The sequence below is a fragment of the Orycteropus afer genome, unplaced genomic scaffold (genome assembly GCF_000298275.1).
Source record: "Orycteropus afer afer isolate SDZICR_OR568_19922 unplaced genomic scaffold, OryAfe1.0 scaffold00006, whole genome shotgun sequence".
NCBI classification, from domain to species: Eukaryota; Metazoa; Chordata; class Mammalia; order Tubulidentata; family Orycteropodidae; genus Orycteropus; species Orycteropus afer.
Window position 1 is genome coordinate 16,309,777 of NW_006921593.1, and position 19,575 is coordinate 16,329,351.

The following is a 19,575-nucleotide window of genomic DNA, read 5'->3' on the forward strand; positions in this document are numbered from 1 at the left end:
CTCTAGGGGGCACTCCTTGGCTCCTGCAGCCTGGTCGGTCCTGGGCAGTGGTGAGGTCCGCTGCCAGGTACATTGATTGTGACAGGAGGTGGGGCTAAATGCTGCCATCTCCCCGAGTAGGGTCATGGCACTCTGAGGGGGAGCCAGCAGTGCAGATTGGGCTGAGGCCTGGGTCTCGGAGGGCACAGGGCACCTGCCACACACTGGGCTTGCATCACCTGCGTCAGGTGTCTGAAGGAGACGGTGGTAGACAGAGCCAAGGTGTGACAGGCGCCCTGCTCCAGACACTGGAGTCTTGCCACCATCACCTTGCTCGGGGACCTAATGTCTAGTTCATCTGCTCTAGATCATCTGCTCTCAGGGGAGGAAAAAAAAAAAAGGAACCGCCTCAGGCAAAGACAAACAAAGCAGACCTTACTTTCCGGAGCTGAGGACAAAGTGAGGAAGCGGCCCTGTCCCCACCCATGGCCCCCACCCCTGTGAGCAAAGAGCCAAGCCATCAAAAGGCCTGGCCCAGTGGAAGGCCTGCAAACCACAGCCCTGACCTTTGCTGGCCTCCCCGCAAAGTGAAGGCGGCTGGACCCCCGGCTGATGCTGAGCGAGAGGGCTTGTTCTGCGGCCGCTGAGGTCTGGTCATCCAGACGTCTGCCAGGCAGGTGGTGGGGGCAGGCAGCAGAGACTAGGAACTGGAGGGTGGCGGAGCGGCGCTGTCAGATGCGCTTCACAGCCACGGTGCCCCTGCAGAGTCACCTGCAGCCTCCAGGGCTCCCTGGGTTGGAGCCTGGGTTGGGCTGTCACCTCTGGCTTCCCAGTGACAGCAGGGCCTAGTTCCAGCCCCTTGTGTGTGTCCCAGTCTCGTGCCCAGCAGAGGACTGGGTGGGCAGAAGGACGATGGGGAGGTGGAAAGCCGTGTGAACTGGTGTTTGGGTGCTCGGCACAGTCCTCAGACAGCAAACCACAAGAAGGTGAATTTGTGGGGATGTGTGCAGACCTAATGGGTGCCCCCCAGCATGATGATGTCAGATGGCATTGGAGGTGCTGAAAGTCACAGCCACGAAGGCAATGCAGGGACTGCCGATTCCCACCCGTCAGCTCCTAGGGAAAGGGACTCTGTCCCACGCGCGTCCCCACGGTGAGCATCCCGGGGAAAGGGACTCTGTCCCACGCGCATCCCCACGGTGAGCGTCCCGGGGAAAGGGACTCTGTCCCACGCACGTCCCCACGGTGAGCGTCCCGGGGAAAGGGACTCTGTCACACGCACGTCCCCATGGTGAGGGTGGTGGGGTCAGTGACTGAGGAGTGGGAATGTCATCATCTACCACCCTGGCAGCTGGTTTCCTCCCAGTCCCAGGGTCCATCCCCTGTGCCCAGTCTGCATTCTGCCAGGCGGCCACTCGTCTCAGTGCCTCTGGTCCCCTCCTTCAGGAGATTAAGGGCCACAGGGCGGGGGGGCTGTCCCCATCCCAGATGCTGTTCCCAGAGCAGTCTCAGTCAAAACCCTTCCTCCTGCCGGCCAGGAAACAATAGGGTCCTGTGGCCGCTGCGGATGTATTTCAGCAAGTGAATGTTTTCACCCCAAGACGGTCCTGTTCATCCCATCAGCCCACTGTAGCTACACCTGCCTGGTCTGGCCACACTCAGCCTCCTCTGGGACGCCCCATGGTGCAACTGGGACATTCCTGGGTGTCTCCTTTCCAACCTTCATCCTCACCATGGGGAGGTGAGGCAGCTCAGGAGCCACATGCAGGAGGAAGGGCCTCTCCCTGCCACCTGTTTACAGAGGGAAAGCGACCGGCACCTGCCTTGAGTGTCCAGAGAGACCCGTCCCCAACTGGCCTCGTGCAACACACCTCTGCTCTCTGCCGGCTTCCACTTCCGTTTCACTAAGCATACTCATGTCGGTGCCAGCTGACTCCACGCTCCCTCTGGCTGCGTCTCCACTTACCCGGTGCCTCGCTCAGCCACCCAGTCACGTCGGGGGCGTCTGCTCCCACCATCGCCATGTACCCTGCATTCCTGTGCCGGTGCCCTGCTCACTCACACAGCCGCAGAGGTGTGGTGGTGTGGGTCCTCGGGAAACCCGCAGGCGCCTTATCAGCAGGGGCCATGCAGCCCAGGCTTCCTGTGTGTGTGTGCGCGCACGAAGGGCCACACTTGTTTTTCTTCTAGTAAATTACTCACAGGGTTTCTGCCAGCTTGGCAGGCGACTGCGGCCCCTCCCTCTTTCTGTTTACAGCCAGTTTCAAGGAGACAGTCTGCGCTCAGAGTGGGCCGAGGGCGGACTGCACACCCTCCCTCCCCAGTTGCACACGCAAGTTCCCAGGGGACTGCGCAGCTCTGAGGGCCTGGCTATCTGTGGGGTCGTGGTCCATGCACTAGGGCCCCCGTGCTAGGGCCCAGCTGCTTAGCAAAGCCGGCAGAGGCACGAGAGCCAGCAGCTGCTGCTTCATCGTCCATGTGGATGGGAAGAGGAACGGTTTCATTTTCCTCCTTGAGGACGTCCATCTATAGGATGGGGACAGAATGGCTCTGCCTTGGAGACTGTCAAGCCGCGTCCTCACATGCCATCGGGGGGCGTTGACAGCGAGCAGAAGGCGTGTGTGTTCTGTGGGCTCCTCATGGGCCCCTGGTGCCACTAAGGCCGAGTGTGTATTCTGCGGGCTCCTCATGGGACCCCAGTGCCATTGAGCCCAAGCGTGGCTGTGAGTGGACAAGAGCTGCCCTGTGGGGCCCTGGCTGTGCCCTAAACTATGAACACCTGGCCCAGGTCGCGAGGGGCATCCCGACTCTCCGTCTGGCCAGAGAACACACCTGCATAGTTCACATTTTGCTGTGAGCTTCCTGACAAAACGTTAAGTGAAGGGTGGGTTGCCAGAGCTGTGGGCCGAGCTCCAGGCCATCTCGGTGCTCGGCTCTGACCTGCTCTGTGGCAGTGGTACAGGGCACGGAGGCTTGTACTGCAGACTCGGCCCACAGACAGAACGTTCCTGAAGCGAGCGTGGCTTACAGGGGAAAGCAACCAGCGCCTGCCGTGAGTGTCCGGGGAGACCTGTCCCCAACTGGCCTCATGAAACACCTTCTCTGTTCTCTGCCGGCTTCCACTTCCATTTCACTAAGCACACTCACGTTGGTACCAGCTGACTCCACGCTCCCTCCGGCCGCGTCTCCACTCACCCAGCGCCTTGCTCAGCCACCCAGTCACATTGGGGGCGTCCGCTCCCACCGTCACCATGTACCCTGCATTCCTGTGCTGGCACCCTGCTTGTTCACAAAGGAAGGAGAAGGTGGAATGGGAGGTGGGCGCATGTGGCGGCAGCAGTGGGCCCATAACCGCTTGTCTGAGTGGACACTGCCCCCAGCTGGGCAGGTGGTACCCACAGTGGTCCAGGTCAGCACCTGGCAGAACAGCTTCCTTCACACCAAGCCCCCAGCTCTGCTTGTTGGCCGATGGCTGGCAGTGCAGAAGGCAGTCGGCCCAGGCCATTGTACCCCAAGAACAGGGCAGCAGCCCTCCCCAGGGCCTCTGGTCCCCAGCCGTCACGCACTTGTGAATGGCTCTCGGCAGCTTGGCCGGTGGCAGCTGCCCCCGTGGGGTAGCCCTGTGGGCAGCACAGCAGACGTCCCGGCTCTTCCAGCCACGGGGCAGTCACGGACGGGGCAGTCACGGAGGCACTTCCCTCCTGCTCCCTGGTGGGCACTGCCCTGCAAGACTTTGCCAAGCAGGCCCTGTGCCAGCTGCAGTGCTGGGGTAGGAGGTGGCCTGGAGGCTCCAAGGCTCTTCCCAGCAGCGAGACAGTGGTCTCTGTCCCTGAGTCGGCTCTTTGGACAGCGGTGGGAGGCAGGAGGTGGAGGCGCCCCCAGAACATGCTTTCAGAAGCAGGTCTGAGACACGAAGCCCCAAGCTCGCCAAGGAGACATGGGGGAGGAGGAGGATGGTCCCAAGGCCTAGGTGGGTGACTCCTCTAGGTCCCTGTGACCCTGGCACATGTGGGGCCCTCTGTGCTCTCTCAAGCCTCACCCTGCAGTGTCCATCTGGAAGCCACCACGTTCTGACTGAGGTCAGGGTTCCTGACCCACTTCACAGGGTTCCTGACCCGCCTTCCCCATGGCTCCTCCCCTCCCGCTCTCACAGCCTGGCCTGCCACCCACTCCCTGTCCTCAGAGCCACACTGACCTGTCTGGCCACGTACTCTCCTTCCTGGTCTGGCCTCTCCCACCTCTGAAATCATTCCTCTCCCAGACACTCAGCATAGCCCACTCACCAGGCCAGAGCACTAAAAGCGGTTACCTCTGAGGGAGTGCCTGTACTGTCCCAGCCTCCTGGACCTCCCCTCACTCACAGACTACCCCAGGGTCAGGCTGACCCACCTCAGGGGGCCTGGGATGTCCTCAGCTTTCTGTCTGCTTTCCTGACCTCCTGATCTCTCTCAGTTGCGAGTCTCCGAGACAGGGACAAGGCAAGAGACGGGTGGGCACTTCACCTGGGCACAGTGGCCTGTCCAGACCCGTGACAGCAGGGGGGTCAGACAGGTGCATTGGTGACACCTGGCCCAACTCACTCATCTGCCCAGAGGCACACGTGGGTGCTCTGAAGCCAGCTCACTCACACGGAAGCCCAGGCCCATGGTCTCCAAGGAGCCCTGCCTATGCAAACACCCGCACCCGTTAGCATCCAGGTGCCTCCTCCATCCCACAGCCAAACGGGCAGGATTCGAGTCCCAGCTAATCTGTGACAAGCTGGTTACATGCCTTGTCCTGTGGTTTTCTCAGCCTGAGGAAAATGTCCTGAGGTAGTTAAGACGGAGCCTGTCAGCCCACAGCACACTCAGCACGCAGCCCTGGGCCTGGCCATTGGCGTACGGCTTGGTGGGTTCCTGCAGGGCCTTCAGCTTCCTTCCTCTCTTACCACGTGCAAGGGCTGCTCCACAGACGCCCACACAGAGTCCCTGCCAATGGACAGACAGCTGTAGGGAGCAGAGTCCGGACCGTGGTGCTCAGGGATGACGGCACTCTGTCAGGCTTCAAGACCCAGCTTCTCCGACACGGTCACGATTTCCGAACAGCACGGGCTGGGACACAGTCCTCAGCTCCTGCCCCTGCACCCCAGCTTTGCAGCTTCTGGGCCCGTGGGTGACTGTTACATGCAGGGGCTGTCAGGGTGGATTCCTCCTGCACGGCTGAGTCAGCCACATGCACCAAGACTTCTTCCCACAGGGATCACGGACCACCAAGGGGAACTGGCAGGTTCTTCCTAGAGAAACCCTGGCATCTGCCTGCCTGGCTTTGTGAGAAAGACCCTAGAGGGCCCAATCCAGGCCGGCCATAGTGGTGCCTGCGAGCTCAGTGGATTTGGTAGTCCCAGCGGAGTGGCAGATTGGGGAGGTTGATGGACTGTGGGTTGGCGGTGACAGGTAGTGTTGTGGTGGACTCCCAGGGGGTCTGTGGACACAAGCATGCATATGTGAGCACGTGTGTGTACCTATGTGAGTGCATGTGTGGGAGGAAGTGCACACGTGTGAGTGCATGGCAGAACCTATGCAGGGTGCATATGCGTGGTTGCGTGTGTGACTGAATGCATGTGTATTTGAGCCCATGTCAGTATGTTTGTGTGTGCACCACACAGAGCCGGTGAAGGCGACAGACCAACAAGAAGGCGTCCAGTTCTGAGGTAGCTGAACTCATTTCTCCAGAACCGCCACCTGCTGTTCCCTGGCTCTATGAAGCAGATTCTAGCTGTCGCACTCGGGCCCCTTGGAGCGGCCCCCAGCAGGCCCGCCTCGGCCAAGGGCCCCATGCCGGCTGTCCCTCCCCCTGGTCACTGTGTTACTGTTGGCTCTCGCATGCTAACCCTGCCTGGAGCACTTGGCCTGGCCCCATCTCTCCCAGCCTCATCTCCACACAGCCCCAGTCAGTTTTGCTGAGTGACAGCTGTCTGTCACTGGTCGCCTCTCCTTCCTGCCCACCGAGCATGCTGTGGAGGCAGGGAGCCTTTGACGGTACCCAGCAGCCTGGCTTAGAGCAGATGTGTGCAGTGAAACATGGGAGAGACACGTCAGTGACTTAAAAGGCTTTCCAGGTGAGAGACAGGATTTCGCACTGACTAGGAAGGACAGCAGACGGGGGGTGCCTCCTGTTGTCTGGGCTGCAGTTGGGCAGTGCCCCCGAGGAGGAGGGAGTTGCTGGGCTAGACGCTCGAGTCTCTTAGCAGAGGGGCCGCTCAGCTCTGGAACAACACTCTGGCACATCGGCTGCTCTGGAAGTGCCCCTGGATGGGTGCTGAAAGCCTGCTGCTTCCACAAGCACAGATGTACTCTGACACAGTCGCACACGCGGCCCCTTCTGGGGCGCCATCGGCACAGCGTATGCACGCCTGCAGCACTGCTGTATGCAGGAGGGGCGGAGGTGGCCAGCGTGGACAGACGCGGGCCCTCTCCCCGTGGGGCTGCCCAGCGCCACAGCTGGGCTGGCTCAGCCTCTGTCTGCCCCAGCCCTTTTGTTCCCTCCTAGCTTGGTGTGCAGCCAGGCCTGGGGGCAGACAGAAAACTCCCCAGGGCACTGAGGCCAGATCGGGTCTTGTTCCGGGTTTGGGCCTCGGCCCCTGCCAGGCATGGTCCCACCTAGAGGGAAGTTTTCAGCCACAGACCATCCTGAGGCGGCAGGGACCTTCCAAAGGAGGAGCCGGTAGTAGCTTTCGCCCTTCACGCTGGGTCTCTGAACAGCAGGGCCTTTGGTGACCCTGGGTGCTCTTGTCCTCAGCGGCCCCTGGGCGGCTGTCCTGAAGGAGCACCCTGCTCCCGGCAGCACCTCTCCGGGCATCTCGAGTGAGCGTGAGCTCCCCTTTCATTGTCCATCCCAGCCCCCAGGGTTCTCGGTGCTGGTTGGCAGGGTCGGAGTGGCTTCAGCTGCTTCCCAGAGGGGCCGTGCGGTCTGGCCACTGTATCCACTTCCACACTGGGCTTGACTCTCGGGGGACAACTTCCCCATGCTGCAGCCTCCCTGTCGGCCCCGAGGTACATTTGGCCGCGTGGTGGGTCGTCGGTGGCCAAGTGTCAGTCACTGTTCTGGATCCCATCTCACACGCAGGGCTCCTTCCACCAGCACTGACGTCCAAGCCCGGAACCCCCGTGTGCCCACCTCTCTCACCCAGCCTAGTGCATCCCACACTCCCTCAGGGTGCTACCAGGAACAGGCCCCACCAGGGCAGCTCTTCTCTGAAGCATGGTCCCCACGGCCTACTCTGTTTAGGACGTGGTCCTGGCACCAGCTAGGCCCTGTGTGATAACTGTCCCTGTGCAGAGGTGCCCCAGTTTGGACAATAAAGTATCTGGCCACCCCCATTCTGTATGACTAGCTGGGAGGCCTGCTTGGAGCCTCTCTCCATGGCGTGCATCCCAGAAGCCAGCCCAGCAGACTGTGGCCACCTTGCTGCTAAAGGCCTGCCCTGCTGGACAGGTGACAGGGTCCAAAGCCCTGCTCCAGGGAGGGCAGTACCTGCAGGAAGGAGCCTGGAGATGCGAAAGGGCCCCGCAGCCTGTCCAGCAGGGGCTTCTATTCCGACACATACTGCCCAAGACGGCCAAGCTCAGCTGGCTCACTCTACCTAGACACGGCTCCAGAACTCACCAAGGGATTCCCCACAGTAATAACCCAGCGGCCCAGAATCAGGTCATGAGACCTGCAGGACACCGAAGAGCTGGCAGAGAGCTGAGAGGCCCGGGCTGCTCACTGGCCCATGCCCCCCGAGACGGTGCCCACAACCATACTGGCGACACTCAGGGACAGACAAGCCGGGGCGCGGACTGGACCCAGAGCACGGTGTGTCCATGGGACGAGCACAGCCCCCAGTTGCCCTGGCCCCCTCACTCACCGCTTGTTGTCCCCGTGGGCTGGCAGGCCGGGCTCCGCCACTGCGGGCTCCCCTCGCCGCTGCTCACGGCTCACACGCCGCCCTGGCCCTGTGTACACACGTGACCGCCCCGCCCCCCAGCCGCCCCGAGGCAGTGCTGCCGGCCATTGGTCCCTGAGCGGCTTCCGACCGTGGGGCTGGGTGGTGGCCGAGGACCCGTTATGTAACCCGACACCGGCCAAGCGCAGAGGGGCCCTACAGTTGCCGGCGCAGCGCCACAAACCCCAGACCTGGGGGACGTCGCAGGACTGTGGTGCCCACTCGATGTGTCCTGCTGCTGAGTCACTGGCACGCTAGTCTGGGGTGCAGACCCCCACCCCAAGGGAAGCGACACCTGCTTCTCTCTCCTAGCTTCCGGTTTGGGGAAGTTCTCTGTCAGCTGAGCCGGCCCCAGGAAAGCACTTAAGAGATAGAAGCACACAGGAGAGCCGGAGGGACACGCTGGGCGGTGCCCCCTCTGCTGAGACTCGGGGGGGGGGGGGAACGCACCCTGGCAGGCTGCACATCGGACTCGGGATTCAAGAACATCTCCTGAAAACCCCAGGGTGAAGCTTGCAAATGGAGTGCAGGTTTGCGGGGCGACCGGGTGGAAGGGGCCGATAGGAGGCACCCCACAGCTGGCCCTGCCCCACCCACGCTGGGCACCCGCCCACAAGACCAGAGCGCAAAGCTGGTGTCAACCCGGGCCAGGTTCCCCACCCTGGATGAAGAGCGGAGCCTCAACCTCTCTTCAGGGCACTGGGGGGACCCCTGGGCCACCCCCAAGCTGCTCCCATATCCCACTACCAAGCTGCTTTAGTGGCAGGGATGCTGCAGTAGCCACGTGGCCTAAAAGGCCATCGGTGCTGACCTTGCTTGCTGAACGGTCCTTGTTAGGCCAACACCGGCACCAAGGGCTCCTGGTAGCTCACTCTGGCCAGTTCCACTCAAAGCCCCCACAAACACCTTTTAAGGAGGAGACTCCCTTGTTTCCTCGAATCCAGGATTTATAAACAGAAAGGGCACAATGCTTTATGTAGCTACAAAGCAGAGATACCCCAGGGCTCTAAATCATGGGTTGGGAATGTTGAATGGAGGAGGAATGAAGACTCTGGCATCAGTAAAGTCCAGGTCCCTCGCCTCCCTCGACAGGTGCTCAGGGCTGGATGTGCCCGGGTGATGCATCAGGCTGGCATCGGGGAGCTTTCTCCTGACAGTCACTGTGGGGTGGGGGTGGCACAGGCGTGCAGTGCTCCCCTCATGTGCAGCCACCACCGTCTGTCCACTGTGTGTGGAGGCCAGCATGTTGCTGTGATACTGAATGGGTGTCGGTGCGGCTTCCTGACTCAGACTGGGGAGAAAGGCCTGCTGATGGTCAGCCAGCCACTGCCAGACTCTGGTCACAACGGTCTGATCTGCAACTGGTCCTGGGGACGTTGGGGACCTGCAGGGTTTCATTCTGCTACACACAGGGTCACCGTAAGGCTAATTCAAGGGTGGCCAACAGCCACATGAATCTGCTGCCCAAGACAGTGGCCTGACCACCACTATATTCAGGGCTTACACTCCAGGACTTCCTGGAACATCAAGTGCTGTTTGTAAAGGGGGTGGGGGACCACAGGTCCCAAAGGCAGGCTGTTATCTGTGGGGAGAGTGGCCGAAAGCCTGTGTGTGGTGGGATACCTCGGAGCAAGCCCCCCGTGGCAGGCCGAGACGTGTTACAGCTGGTAGCATGGGCACCTTCTGCTGGCGTGGGGGCAGGGCAGAACTGGGCCCACTCCTCAAGCTTCTGACTACAGTGCCAGTGCCCCAGGTGAGGCCTCAGAGAAAGCAGGAGTCATGGGACCAGGGCTGAGCTGGGCATGTCCTTGCATGCGTACAATCAGCAGCAGTCCCTGCCCACACTCCCTAGCCCTGGCTGGGCTCTGGTTTCAGGAGGGGCCGTTGATAAGCTCTCGTGTGTCTACTCCATGGGCTTGGGGCTGCTGGCCAGGAACCTGAGAGCCACCTGGGCCCTGGCTGTCTTGGGTCTTTCTCGGGCGGGGGCAGAAATGTGGTTGGTGACAGGTGCTCAGGCTGAAAGGCGAGACGTGCCAACTGGTGGTGACCTCATTCACAGGGAAGCTTGGAAATTTGATTGAAGGCAGCATTCGTAAGCAACACGTTAGTTATTGAGCGCATGGTTCAGGATAACAAGGTTTTCCCGACTAGTGACTTCAGCTGAGCCTGCATGTGCAGTGAGGCCAGGTCAATGGACCATCCCGCCATGCCCCTGTCAGCAGAGCTAAAAGAGCTCATGACACTCCCATGAAGCATCCACACTTGTGTGGCTCTGCAGAGGCCAGAGCTCAGAGTACAGGGGAGACAGCATAGCTGCAGAACTAGAATGTTCCAGGCATCCGTTCTCTCCAAACCTCACATCAAAATTAAAACTAGTCCACACAGCAAGTACTTTCTGCAGGCGGTGGGAGGGGACGGGGCCCAGGACAGAGCCGGGCTGAAGCTGCTCTCTGCGGACAGCTGCGCCTCAGCGGCCCAGGAGTGTTGAAGCTGGGAGGCGGCCAGCCCCACAGGCAGGAGAGCGAGTGGAGGATTTAGGCAGGGAGCCCCTTCCAGAACCGCCTCAGGCAATGAGGGGCTCCAGGCCGTGGCGCAGCGTGGCTGCCCCAGCATGGCTGGGGTGGTGGTTTTATTTTAACAGGGTACACGCGTCCAGGTGAAGGCAGGCAGGTCCAGGGCCCTGTGCAGGGGGGGCTCTTATCCCAGACGGGAGGTGAGCCCCTCAGCGGCACGGACCCACAGTAAGCAGCGTTAGTATCAAAACACTGACAAAAGGTGTGCGTGAAGCACCTCCCCACCCCTGATCCCTGGAGCCACCCATTTTTTCTCCTTGTCTGTAACAGAGCCGTTTCAGGGAATATTGTGTAGCGAGGCCCTCACGCAGTCCGGGGCCTTCTATCCCTCGGCACGGCGCCCTGAGGCCTCCACAAGGTGTGTCTGCGGCTCCTTCCCGAGCTTGGACACACCGGTGTTGGCGTAACCCCTTTTCCAGCACAGGCCACCATTGTGGCTTCCCCACTCGCTCCTGGGGACCAGGCTGCTGCGAGTGCTAGGGCAGGGCTCTTCGTGGACTGTCCCGGTTCCTCCAAGATAAGGGCCGGAGTGGGATCGCTGGGTGGCGCACCGGCAAGGAGTGGGAGCGGCGCCGCCCTCGCGTCCTCCCAGCCCTGGGCGTGTGCTGATTTCAGCCCTTGTGGAGGGGTGATGCCGGCAGCACATGAGGGCTGCGCAGGGGTGCCATCTCCCGGGCACCCTGGCATTGCGGGGTGCACCGTGCTAGGGCTCCCCTGAGGAGGATGGGGAGTGGACGGGCGAGTGTCCCGGACCACTTCTGTCGGTGGGGGCGGCGGGCGGCGCGCCGGCGGCGGAACCCGGCTTTGCTGTCTGACTTGGGTACCTGCTCAGGGCGGAGCAGTGGGAGCCGCCGTGGAGCCTGGCACCGACCCCTGCGCGTGCTTCCGCGTGTGCCGCCTCCCGGCCAGGGCTCGGTTTCACCCGTAGTCTCCGCCCCAGAGGCGCCGACGCGCGGCGCGCCAGGCAGCAGCCAGCTCTCCCTTCGCTCTGACTCGGAGCGCTAGTCCGGGTACTGCCAGCCGCCGCGACGCCGGGACCGGGCCTCCGCCGGCCCCGCCTCTGTCCCCGCCCACACGCGCCACCGGCGCCTCCCGGAAGCTCCGCCCGCCTAGCAAGCTCCGGCCGCGCTTCCGTCCCGGCCTAGGCCGGTTAGATCTGGTTCCGTCGCGTGGGTTTGACGCCTGCGCAGTGTGTGGGGTGGGCGGACATGCGCAGTGCGCGGGGGCTGCAGGCGCGTTGGGGCCCGGTCGGGCCGCCGAGGGGTGCGAGGGCTTCGTGGGCTTTCTCGGTGCCGTTCGTGTTCTGAGCAGAGCTGACAGCCCGCGGCGCGGAGGTCAGTGCCCCGACACTGGAGGGACCCGGGCCAAGGGCGGGGATGGGAGCCGCCGGGGAGCCCGGCCCTCCGTCCCGCGAGGCCCGCAGCCTCCTGCTCGGCGGGGTCGTCGGGGAGGCGCCGCTGCCGCCCGGGTCGGGGTCTTCCGGTCCGGCCCCACAGGCGGTCGTTGGATCGCGCGGAGCAGGCCGAGCAGACATGGCGCTGCTCCGGCCTCGCCCTGGGCTCCGGCAGCGCGCCCCAAGCCGGCCGCCCCTTCCCGGCGGCGCCACCGGCAGCCGCGTGATCCTGGCCAAGCTCTCTTAGCCCGAGACCCCGCTTTTTCGCGTAGCCCAGGGGTTGGCTTGCGCGGCCGTGCTGTGCGGGGGCGGCCCACGGGGAGGCCCCGCCGGCAGCCGCAGTGCCCCACGTGTCCCGGCTCGTGTGAGCGGGGGTGGCGTGTGTCTGCGGCCCGCGCATGCTCCCGCGTTGTTGCCAGGAGACAAACCTGAGCCCTGGCGGGTTCCCCACGCGACGGGCTGCTTTGAAGGGCCGGTGAGCAAGCTGACGGTGGCACGCCGCGAGCAGGGTCAGCAGGCGGCGCTGGACCCTCAGGGTGCTGGTACCCGCCCTGTGTGCGGCTCCGGCCTTTCGGGGCCTGGCAGGGCCGGTAGGGGGCTGCGCGGGCCCGGGTGTGCGAGTCTCCTTTTGGCGTTTGCACCGTGCACCCCGAGGTCAGGAGTGGTTTTTCTCTCCGAGGGAGGCGCTGTCCACCGTCTCCGCCGGGGCGGGCCCTCAGCCGGGCTCCGCGCCCTAAAGCGGGCAGGCGTTTGTACTTGTAGTTTTGTGATACGTCGTTCAGACTGCAAGCGTCTGATTCTCATAAAACAGCAGGACCGACAGCTGGCTTCTCACCGGCTGTTTAGAAGCGACTCCCGCGTGTGGGACGTGATTCCTGACCCGACCAGCGTGCTACGTGGCTGGCTGCCAGCTCGGCCTCCTGCGCTAAAGGCGGGGCAGCCTTGGGTCCTGCTCGGTCACCCAGGCAGGATGGAGCGGCCGAGGCTAGAACTGGACCGGGGTGCGCACCGGAGCCCTGCTGAACTGCAGCTGTCACCGCCCTGGACATCATGGCTACTCCTCCGGGATCTCTCCGCCCGTCGTCCTCCAAGAGGAAGCACGCTGTCCGGGGCAGTCCTGGTGCGCACCGGCCATGGGGCACGCAGCCTGTGGGACTGAAGTGTATGTTCCGTCCAGACGTGCAGCCACGTGCCCTTGGGTGCCCCCTGCACGTGGCGGGAACACGCTTTCTCGTGTCCGTTCTCATTTCAGCCCTCGGGTTAGGAGCACAGCCTGGAGAAAACAGTGCCCTGTGTCCTCCTGACACGGTGCCACTGGGCTCGTGATGGCGCTGCTCCAGCCTCGCCCCGGGCTCCAGCAGCGCGCCCCCAGCTGGCCGCCCCTTTCCACTGCGCCCCGGGATTGTGATGCGGGCTGTGTTGCCCATGCCTGCACCTTGGGGGCATTTCCTGGCTCCTGACGGCCTGGCGGCTTCCCACATGGGCCATCCTGAGCCAGGCCCCCTTTTTGAGTCCTGGTGAGGAAGGTGGAGGTGACCCCAGCACCAGAGTGAAATTTTCTGGGGACAGGAGGCACTCCCATGTCAGCCAGGGCCACAGAGGGGCCTTCAGAGAGGTGTTCTGGAAGTTTCTCCCAGAGGACTGGCCTGTGCCAAGGCCTGGGTGATCACCCACCGTGCAGTCTTCTCTGGGTGAGAGCAGGCTCAGAGTTCGCGTCTTCCCAGAATCCTGCGATCACAGGCCTTTCTCTGTACGTGTGCCTGTGGGGAGAGTCCCAGGTTTGCATCCAGGCCTTGTGGGAAAGATGAGGGGCTTGGGGACGCCCCAGGGCACATGTCTGCTGGGGGAAGTGGGGGCTACGTCAGACCTGTTCTTTTGCTCCCACATTGAGGGTCTGCAGGGTCTTTGTTCTCGTTGACCCCTCACTGAGACGTGGCATCTCCTCCCCCCATGTGGGGGTCCCTTGCTGCTAGCAGTAGATGCAGCATTGTCATGGGTCATTGCAGGGGGGTGTCTCACTGCTCACCAGCTGCAGGGTTGTCAGGCTGCTCAGCCAGGTCCCAACTTGTTAGTGAGGCCCCTCTACTGTAAGGTTGCTATGGTGCTGTCCCATCTGCTTCCATCTCAGACCTGTACCCCAAGGCTGTGGCCTGTACCCTGAATCTGGGCTGTGAGCCACACCCTGAGTCTCTGACCCCTACCCTGACCCTGTGGCCTGCACAGATCACAGGTCACAGGCTGGCCCCTGGACCCCAGGCTCCACCGCCACCGTGACCGATGCCTCCTCTCCCAGGAGCAGTGCCAGCAAGGACGCCTCATAGCCGACCGTGTCTGCGCCCGTGCCTGCCGCGGGTGCTGGGACCCCGAGTCAGCCGCTATCCCTGTCCTCCAGGAGCTCACGTGTCTGGCTGTGAGCTCCCCGAGGGCAGAGCCCGCGTCTGTCTCCATGCAGCGCCCAACCCGGAGAGGCGGCTGCCCCCGCAGAAGTCGGCCTCATTCTCTGCTCGAGGTGACCAGCTCAGGGCGTGTTGGGGACAGGCCCTGCTCAGCTATCTGGCCAGCAGCGGCTTGTGCGGTGAGCAGGCGGGACCAATGCTGTGTCTGGTCTCCAGAGGCTGGTTTAATGTTGGCTTACGTTGTTACAAAGAGCCGACTTCCTGGGTTCCCCTAGGAGGGGAGGAGGAGCCAGCAGGTGGGCCAGGCGGTTGCTGAGGGTCACTCACGCTTGGTTCTGGGCACAGGGTTGCCTTTTTCCTTCTTGGTGGGAGAGTGAGGTTTGCAGGATGTAAGCTTGTGCCTTGTTGACTATGATGGACCTTGTTGACCTCACGTCTCTGATCGCGGGAGACCCTGCAGGTCCTGAGGTTTCACAAGTTTACCCCACGGGAAGAGGCGTGGGGTCACCGTGGGCCTTAGTGACGTGAGTCTACAGTGGCCTCAAGATAATGAGCCTGTTTTCAGAGTCAATGGGAACACACTGTGTCCCGCTCACTATTGGTTGCTGGAACGTTCCCTTGTCCTGAGTCAGCACCTCACATTCTGTAACTGAAGGCGTCAGGCTGTTGACATTCAACCGTCATATGCTGACAACTGCTGGAGCAGGGAGACACTATTCATCTGCTTGGCGACCTGTGCAGCCCTGGGGTTCTGAAAGGAGTCACCAGGAAGTCCAGGCAGCTCTGCACTGGGCAGGGCGCATGGCCACCCTCAGGGGTCCTTCCTGCTCTTCACCCGGCCCTCAGCTGCCTCTTGTCACCTGTGTCCGAGTCAGTCCTCTGTGTGACTCGGGAAGGACACCAGCCACTGGGTCAACCACACCCACGGCCCAAAACCTCCCCTGCTCAAGGTGGGCCATGCTGAGTGGCCTATGCTGTGACAGACGGACACCAAGGGTGGAGGCCTCAAGGGCTGACTCCTGCAGGAAGGGTGGGTGCACGGGTGCTCCCCTAAGGTTTCCGTCATGGGCAGAGAGCACCTTTCAGAAGATTCTGGGGGGGGGGGGGTTGTGTGCTGTGCTCAGGGTCAGCACAAAGGTTGTGGGATTGGCATTTACCAGGGGCCTGCTGGAGACAGGTGGGCAGCAGGAGAGGGTGGAAGCAGGAGAGAGCCTGAGAAGGCTGGAAGGGGCAGCTGGGCTGGCAAGGGGGCTCACCTTCCTGGAGGCAGTGGCTCGGATCCCAGACCCCAACCCCCAGGACGTTTCCTCTTAGGCCCCAGGCCCGCTCCCAGTAAACACTGCTTTTCAGCGTTCCAGGAAGGGCTGGGTTGTGGACAGCTGCAGCCTCGCAGCGGCCCCTCCCTGACCGGGGTGGCTGCACTGCCACTCTCCCTCCTGGGTTCTCTGTTTTGTTATTTTGGGGAGGGGGTGGGCGTGGAGGTAGGGGGATGCAGCTGGGAAGAGACCACAGCCCACCTAAGAGGTGTGGGGACTGGGGGAGGGAGCCCAGTGGGGCTGGAAGAACCCAAGCCATCAGCTCAGGCAGGACTGGGGGAGAATGAGGCACCAGGAATGAAGGTTCAGACCTGCGCACAGGTCTCCTGGGGTCCCCAGGATGGCTGGCCCAGGACCATGTCCCACCTAGCACAAGGCCCCGCACCAAGGAGGGCTGTGCACGCATACAAGGGATGGTCGGTCTGGTCGTTCACTGGAGGTGTGAACATCTCCCAAGCCCTCCGCCCCGCCCCAGATGAGACAGCACTGGCCTGGGGACGCAGGACTCGGTCTGCTGGTTAGGGCAGGGTCCTGAAAGCCGTTGTTTTAAACAAGCAGCTTAAGCAGCCCTGAGCCTAGCCGTCCCCACAGGACTTAGGGCCCTGTGGCCCACCCCCACCCCCAGCGTGGGAGTGAGGGGCGGGGGAGGGGTGCTTCCCAGAGGCCTGACGGAGCTGCAATCCCGATTTTCAGATCAGGGCAGAGAGCCGTGAGGTGCTGGAGATGAACCCGGTGCCATCTCAGTCCGCGGTGGCGCTGCGGGCCCTGGAGCGGAAACGGAAGAAGGAGCGGAGGAAGGAGGAGAAGCAGCGCCTGCGGGAAGCGGGGGGCCACCCCGCCACACCAGCCCCTGCCACACCTGTGCCCGCGTCCTCGGGGGCCACGCTGGCCCTGGACTACCTCTCTGGGTACGGAGTTCTCCACCCAGTGCCCAGGGGACGGGCTGTGAGCTTCATGGGCATGCGGCGGTGTGGGAAGGGCTGATGGAGACCCAGGCTGAGGAGGGGCGCCGGGTCCCTCTGTTATCCCACTCTGCTTCATGCAGAGGCGAGGAGCCCACACCTGCCTGGGCCCGGCAGGTGAGTAGAGACTGGATTGTCAGGTGAGGGGTGAGAGACGGCATTTGAGGAGACGCTTCTCCCGGGACATGTAGGTGTGTGTTCTAATGGGCTCTCCTGGAAGCAAGTCCCGCTCTCACAGCTCCACACACTGGCAGAGGGCTGTCCGCCCACACAGCCGCAAGGCTCCTCATAAGGGTGTGTCCAGAGCCCCCACCTCTTCTCAGGCAGGCACTGCTATAGAGAGGGTGATCCCACCCCCTGACCTGGCAAAAGATAGGGCTCAGTTTTCCAGATGAGGTAGTAGCCCTGGGTTCGGGGACTGGGAAGGGCTCACGGTGGCTCTGGGACACAGGGCCGTCTCCTGCGTACAACCTCAGTGGCTTGGTGATGGCCCTTCATCTTGGGCATCCCACTTCCACGTCCCAGGAGCCAGTGGGAGCCCCTGAGGCAGGCTGGTCTGGCTGAGCCCTACTTTGCCATTCTCGTGTGTGCTGGGAAATGTTTCACTAGCAGATAGCTGGCCGCTTTGGCCAACAAACTCGTCAGGGGACAGTGGACTCTGAGCAAACCCAGAGCCCGGGATGGTAACAGGATCGTGGAATCAGGCCTGCCATCCTCAGTCCCCAGGGGTGCGATGGCCCAGCCCTGCCTCTTGCTTGTATCAGCCGAGGGTGGGCACCGCCCAGGTGTGGGGCCGACCCTGAAGGGGGTCTCCCTGTTCCGCCCCTGACATGCCCCTTGTTTCCCTAGCTGGGCCCAGAAGCACCAGAAGTGGAAGTTCCAGAAGACACGGCAAACATGGCTCCTGGTCCACATGTATGACAGCAACAAGGTCTGCATGGGGCGGGGAGGGGGCTTGGGGCAGGGTGGGGGTAGCCCATAGGCTCTTCATTGTGGGCCGTGTGCATGCCCTGCCCCGCGGGCCAGCCAGGCTGAGACCCTGGCCATGAAGCCCTGGGAGAGCTCGGTTGTCAGGGAATGTCACCAGGCCCTTGGACCCCTCAGTCCTGCCCCTCGCTCTGCATAGGGAACGGAGCCCCCCGGCAGGGACTGACTCGGGTCACTGCAGAGAGGCCGCTTGCTGTGGGTCTGTCCGGGGCTGCTGGTCTGTTGATGAGCGATGCTGGTCCTGTGGGGGAGACCCGCTTCTCTCCACTCTCACCTCCACGGCTTAGCCCTTGGTGATTGGCCTCACGCCATCGTGTCACCCACCCACGTTCCGTCTTTATAGCACCACCATGAGCAAGTGCTTGCCCTCCCAAGCACACACCCACCAACTTCCATCAGCCCTGTCACTGTCACGGAAGTTTATTCGGCTGTGTGACTCCTGCCTCGCGAGCTCCAGGGCGCCCCGTGTACGTGTGATGGGGTTGTCAGTCTCAGGCACAGGGCCACCTTGGGAGGGAGGACCCTTTGAGCTGAGTCTGAAGCCCGCCCCGGGCATGGGGCCCGCTTGAGCCGGCACCCCCGCAGCCAAGTCCTGATCACTGCAGCTTTGTGCTGAGTTCTGGAATCGGAAGTGGGAAGCCTGGCTTGGTACTGGATTTCAGCCACTTGTAGAAGCGACCACCCAGCTGGCTCTGGGCCAGCGGGAGCTGGGTCTCTTTCCATGCTGCTGGGAGCTTGGTGCTCCTTCCACCTGGGAAGTGGGCACGCGCCTCCTGTCAGCTTCCCCACCCAGAACCTCGTGTCTGGTCTCCTCTTTCTCTCTCAACCCACCAGGTTATCCCTTCAGTACGGAAGGCAGGTCTTGTGTATCCCCTGGGATTTCAGGGCCCTGGAAACAGGTGTGGTCTGTAGGACCAGGTTGGGGCCAAGGAGAGACTCTGGCAGGCTGGGCCTCCCTGGGCCGGACCTGCCTCCGCCTCTTGCCACCCAAGAGCAATTAGACCAAATGAGGGCAGGTGGGATTTGAGGCCCAGATGCTGGTCTCAGCCCTGCCTTTCGTGAGGTGATGCCATGTGGTCACCCCACCCTCCTGCCTCCGTAGGGGTCCCGTGCTGCAGGCACCTTGCTTTCCCATCTCGGGGTCTGACTGCAGCCCAGCCCCGGCGCCCTGCCCTCCTCCCCGTGCCTCACCAGTCCATCTCTCTGTTCAGGTTCCTGATGAGTACTTTCCTACCCTGCTGGCCTACCTGGAGGGGTTGAAGGGCCAGGCCCGAGAGCTGACTGTGCAGAAGGCTGAGGCCCGGATGCAGGAGCTAGACGCGGTGGGGGCTGGTGGCCCAGACGCCCTCCTGCTGGGGCAGGCCCAGCGTATACGGCAGGTGCTTCAGCTGCTCTCCTAGTGACGGGGCCGTCCTTGGACGAGGTGCAATGAAGCTACCTCCCAGGTGACAGAGGCTGGTATGGAGCTGGGCTTCTGGTTTCCAGGCCCACCCACAGAAGACACCCACCCCCAGCTGCCGCCTCTGGCGGCAAGAGCCACGTCCAAGCCTTGGTTTCCCCTTTGGCAGCCTCTGGTGGCATCAGATAGGGACACATCCAAGCCTTGGTTTCCCTCCGGGGCGGCCGTGGGCATTGGGCAGGGAGACTTTGTTGCCGAAATCTCTCTTCCCACGGGGACTTTCTCAGAAGTTGGCCCAGAGCTGTGCCCCCAGTGTGGTCAGTGTGGTGGGGGGCCCTGTGCCTGGGTCGTTCTGTGGCTCCTTCCTGGTCCCCTGCCCCATGTGGAGTGGGCCCCAGACCACAGTCAATAAAACAGACCCATTTGGGCCAGCTGCACGTGGCTCCTTTGAGTGAATCTGACAGCCCCACCAACCCTGGACACTGGGTGGGGGTCTGTGGGGGCTTGGGAGAGGAGGGGGTGTGGGGAGTGGGGAGCTCCCTCCTGTTCCCAGGGCTCCCTCTCTGTCTCGCCCTCACCTCGTCTCTCTCCAGCTCTATAATTT

At 62.7% G+C, this 19,575-nt stretch overlaps 1 protein-coding gene across 1 annotated transcript in view; it reads left to right on the plus strand.

Moving 5' to 3' along the window:
* The window catches only part of CUNH7orf50 (chromosome unknown C7orf50 homolog), a 95,828-nt gene extending 76,856 nt beyond the window's left edge, over nucleotides 1-18,972 (plus strand). Inside the window, exons 3-5 of the mRNA XM_042780963.1 lie at nucleotides 16,317-16,531; nucleotides 17,435-17,516; nucleotides 18,784-18,972. Of these exons, the coding sequence (XP_042636897.1) occupies nucleotides 16,317-16,531; nucleotides 17,435-17,516; nucleotides 18,784-18,972 (486 nt within the window). The remainder of the gene's footprint in view (nucleotides 1-16,316; nucleotides 16,532-17,434; nucleotides 17,517-18,783) is intronic.
* The last annotated feature ends 603 nt before the right edge of the window (nucleotides 18,973-19,575 follow it).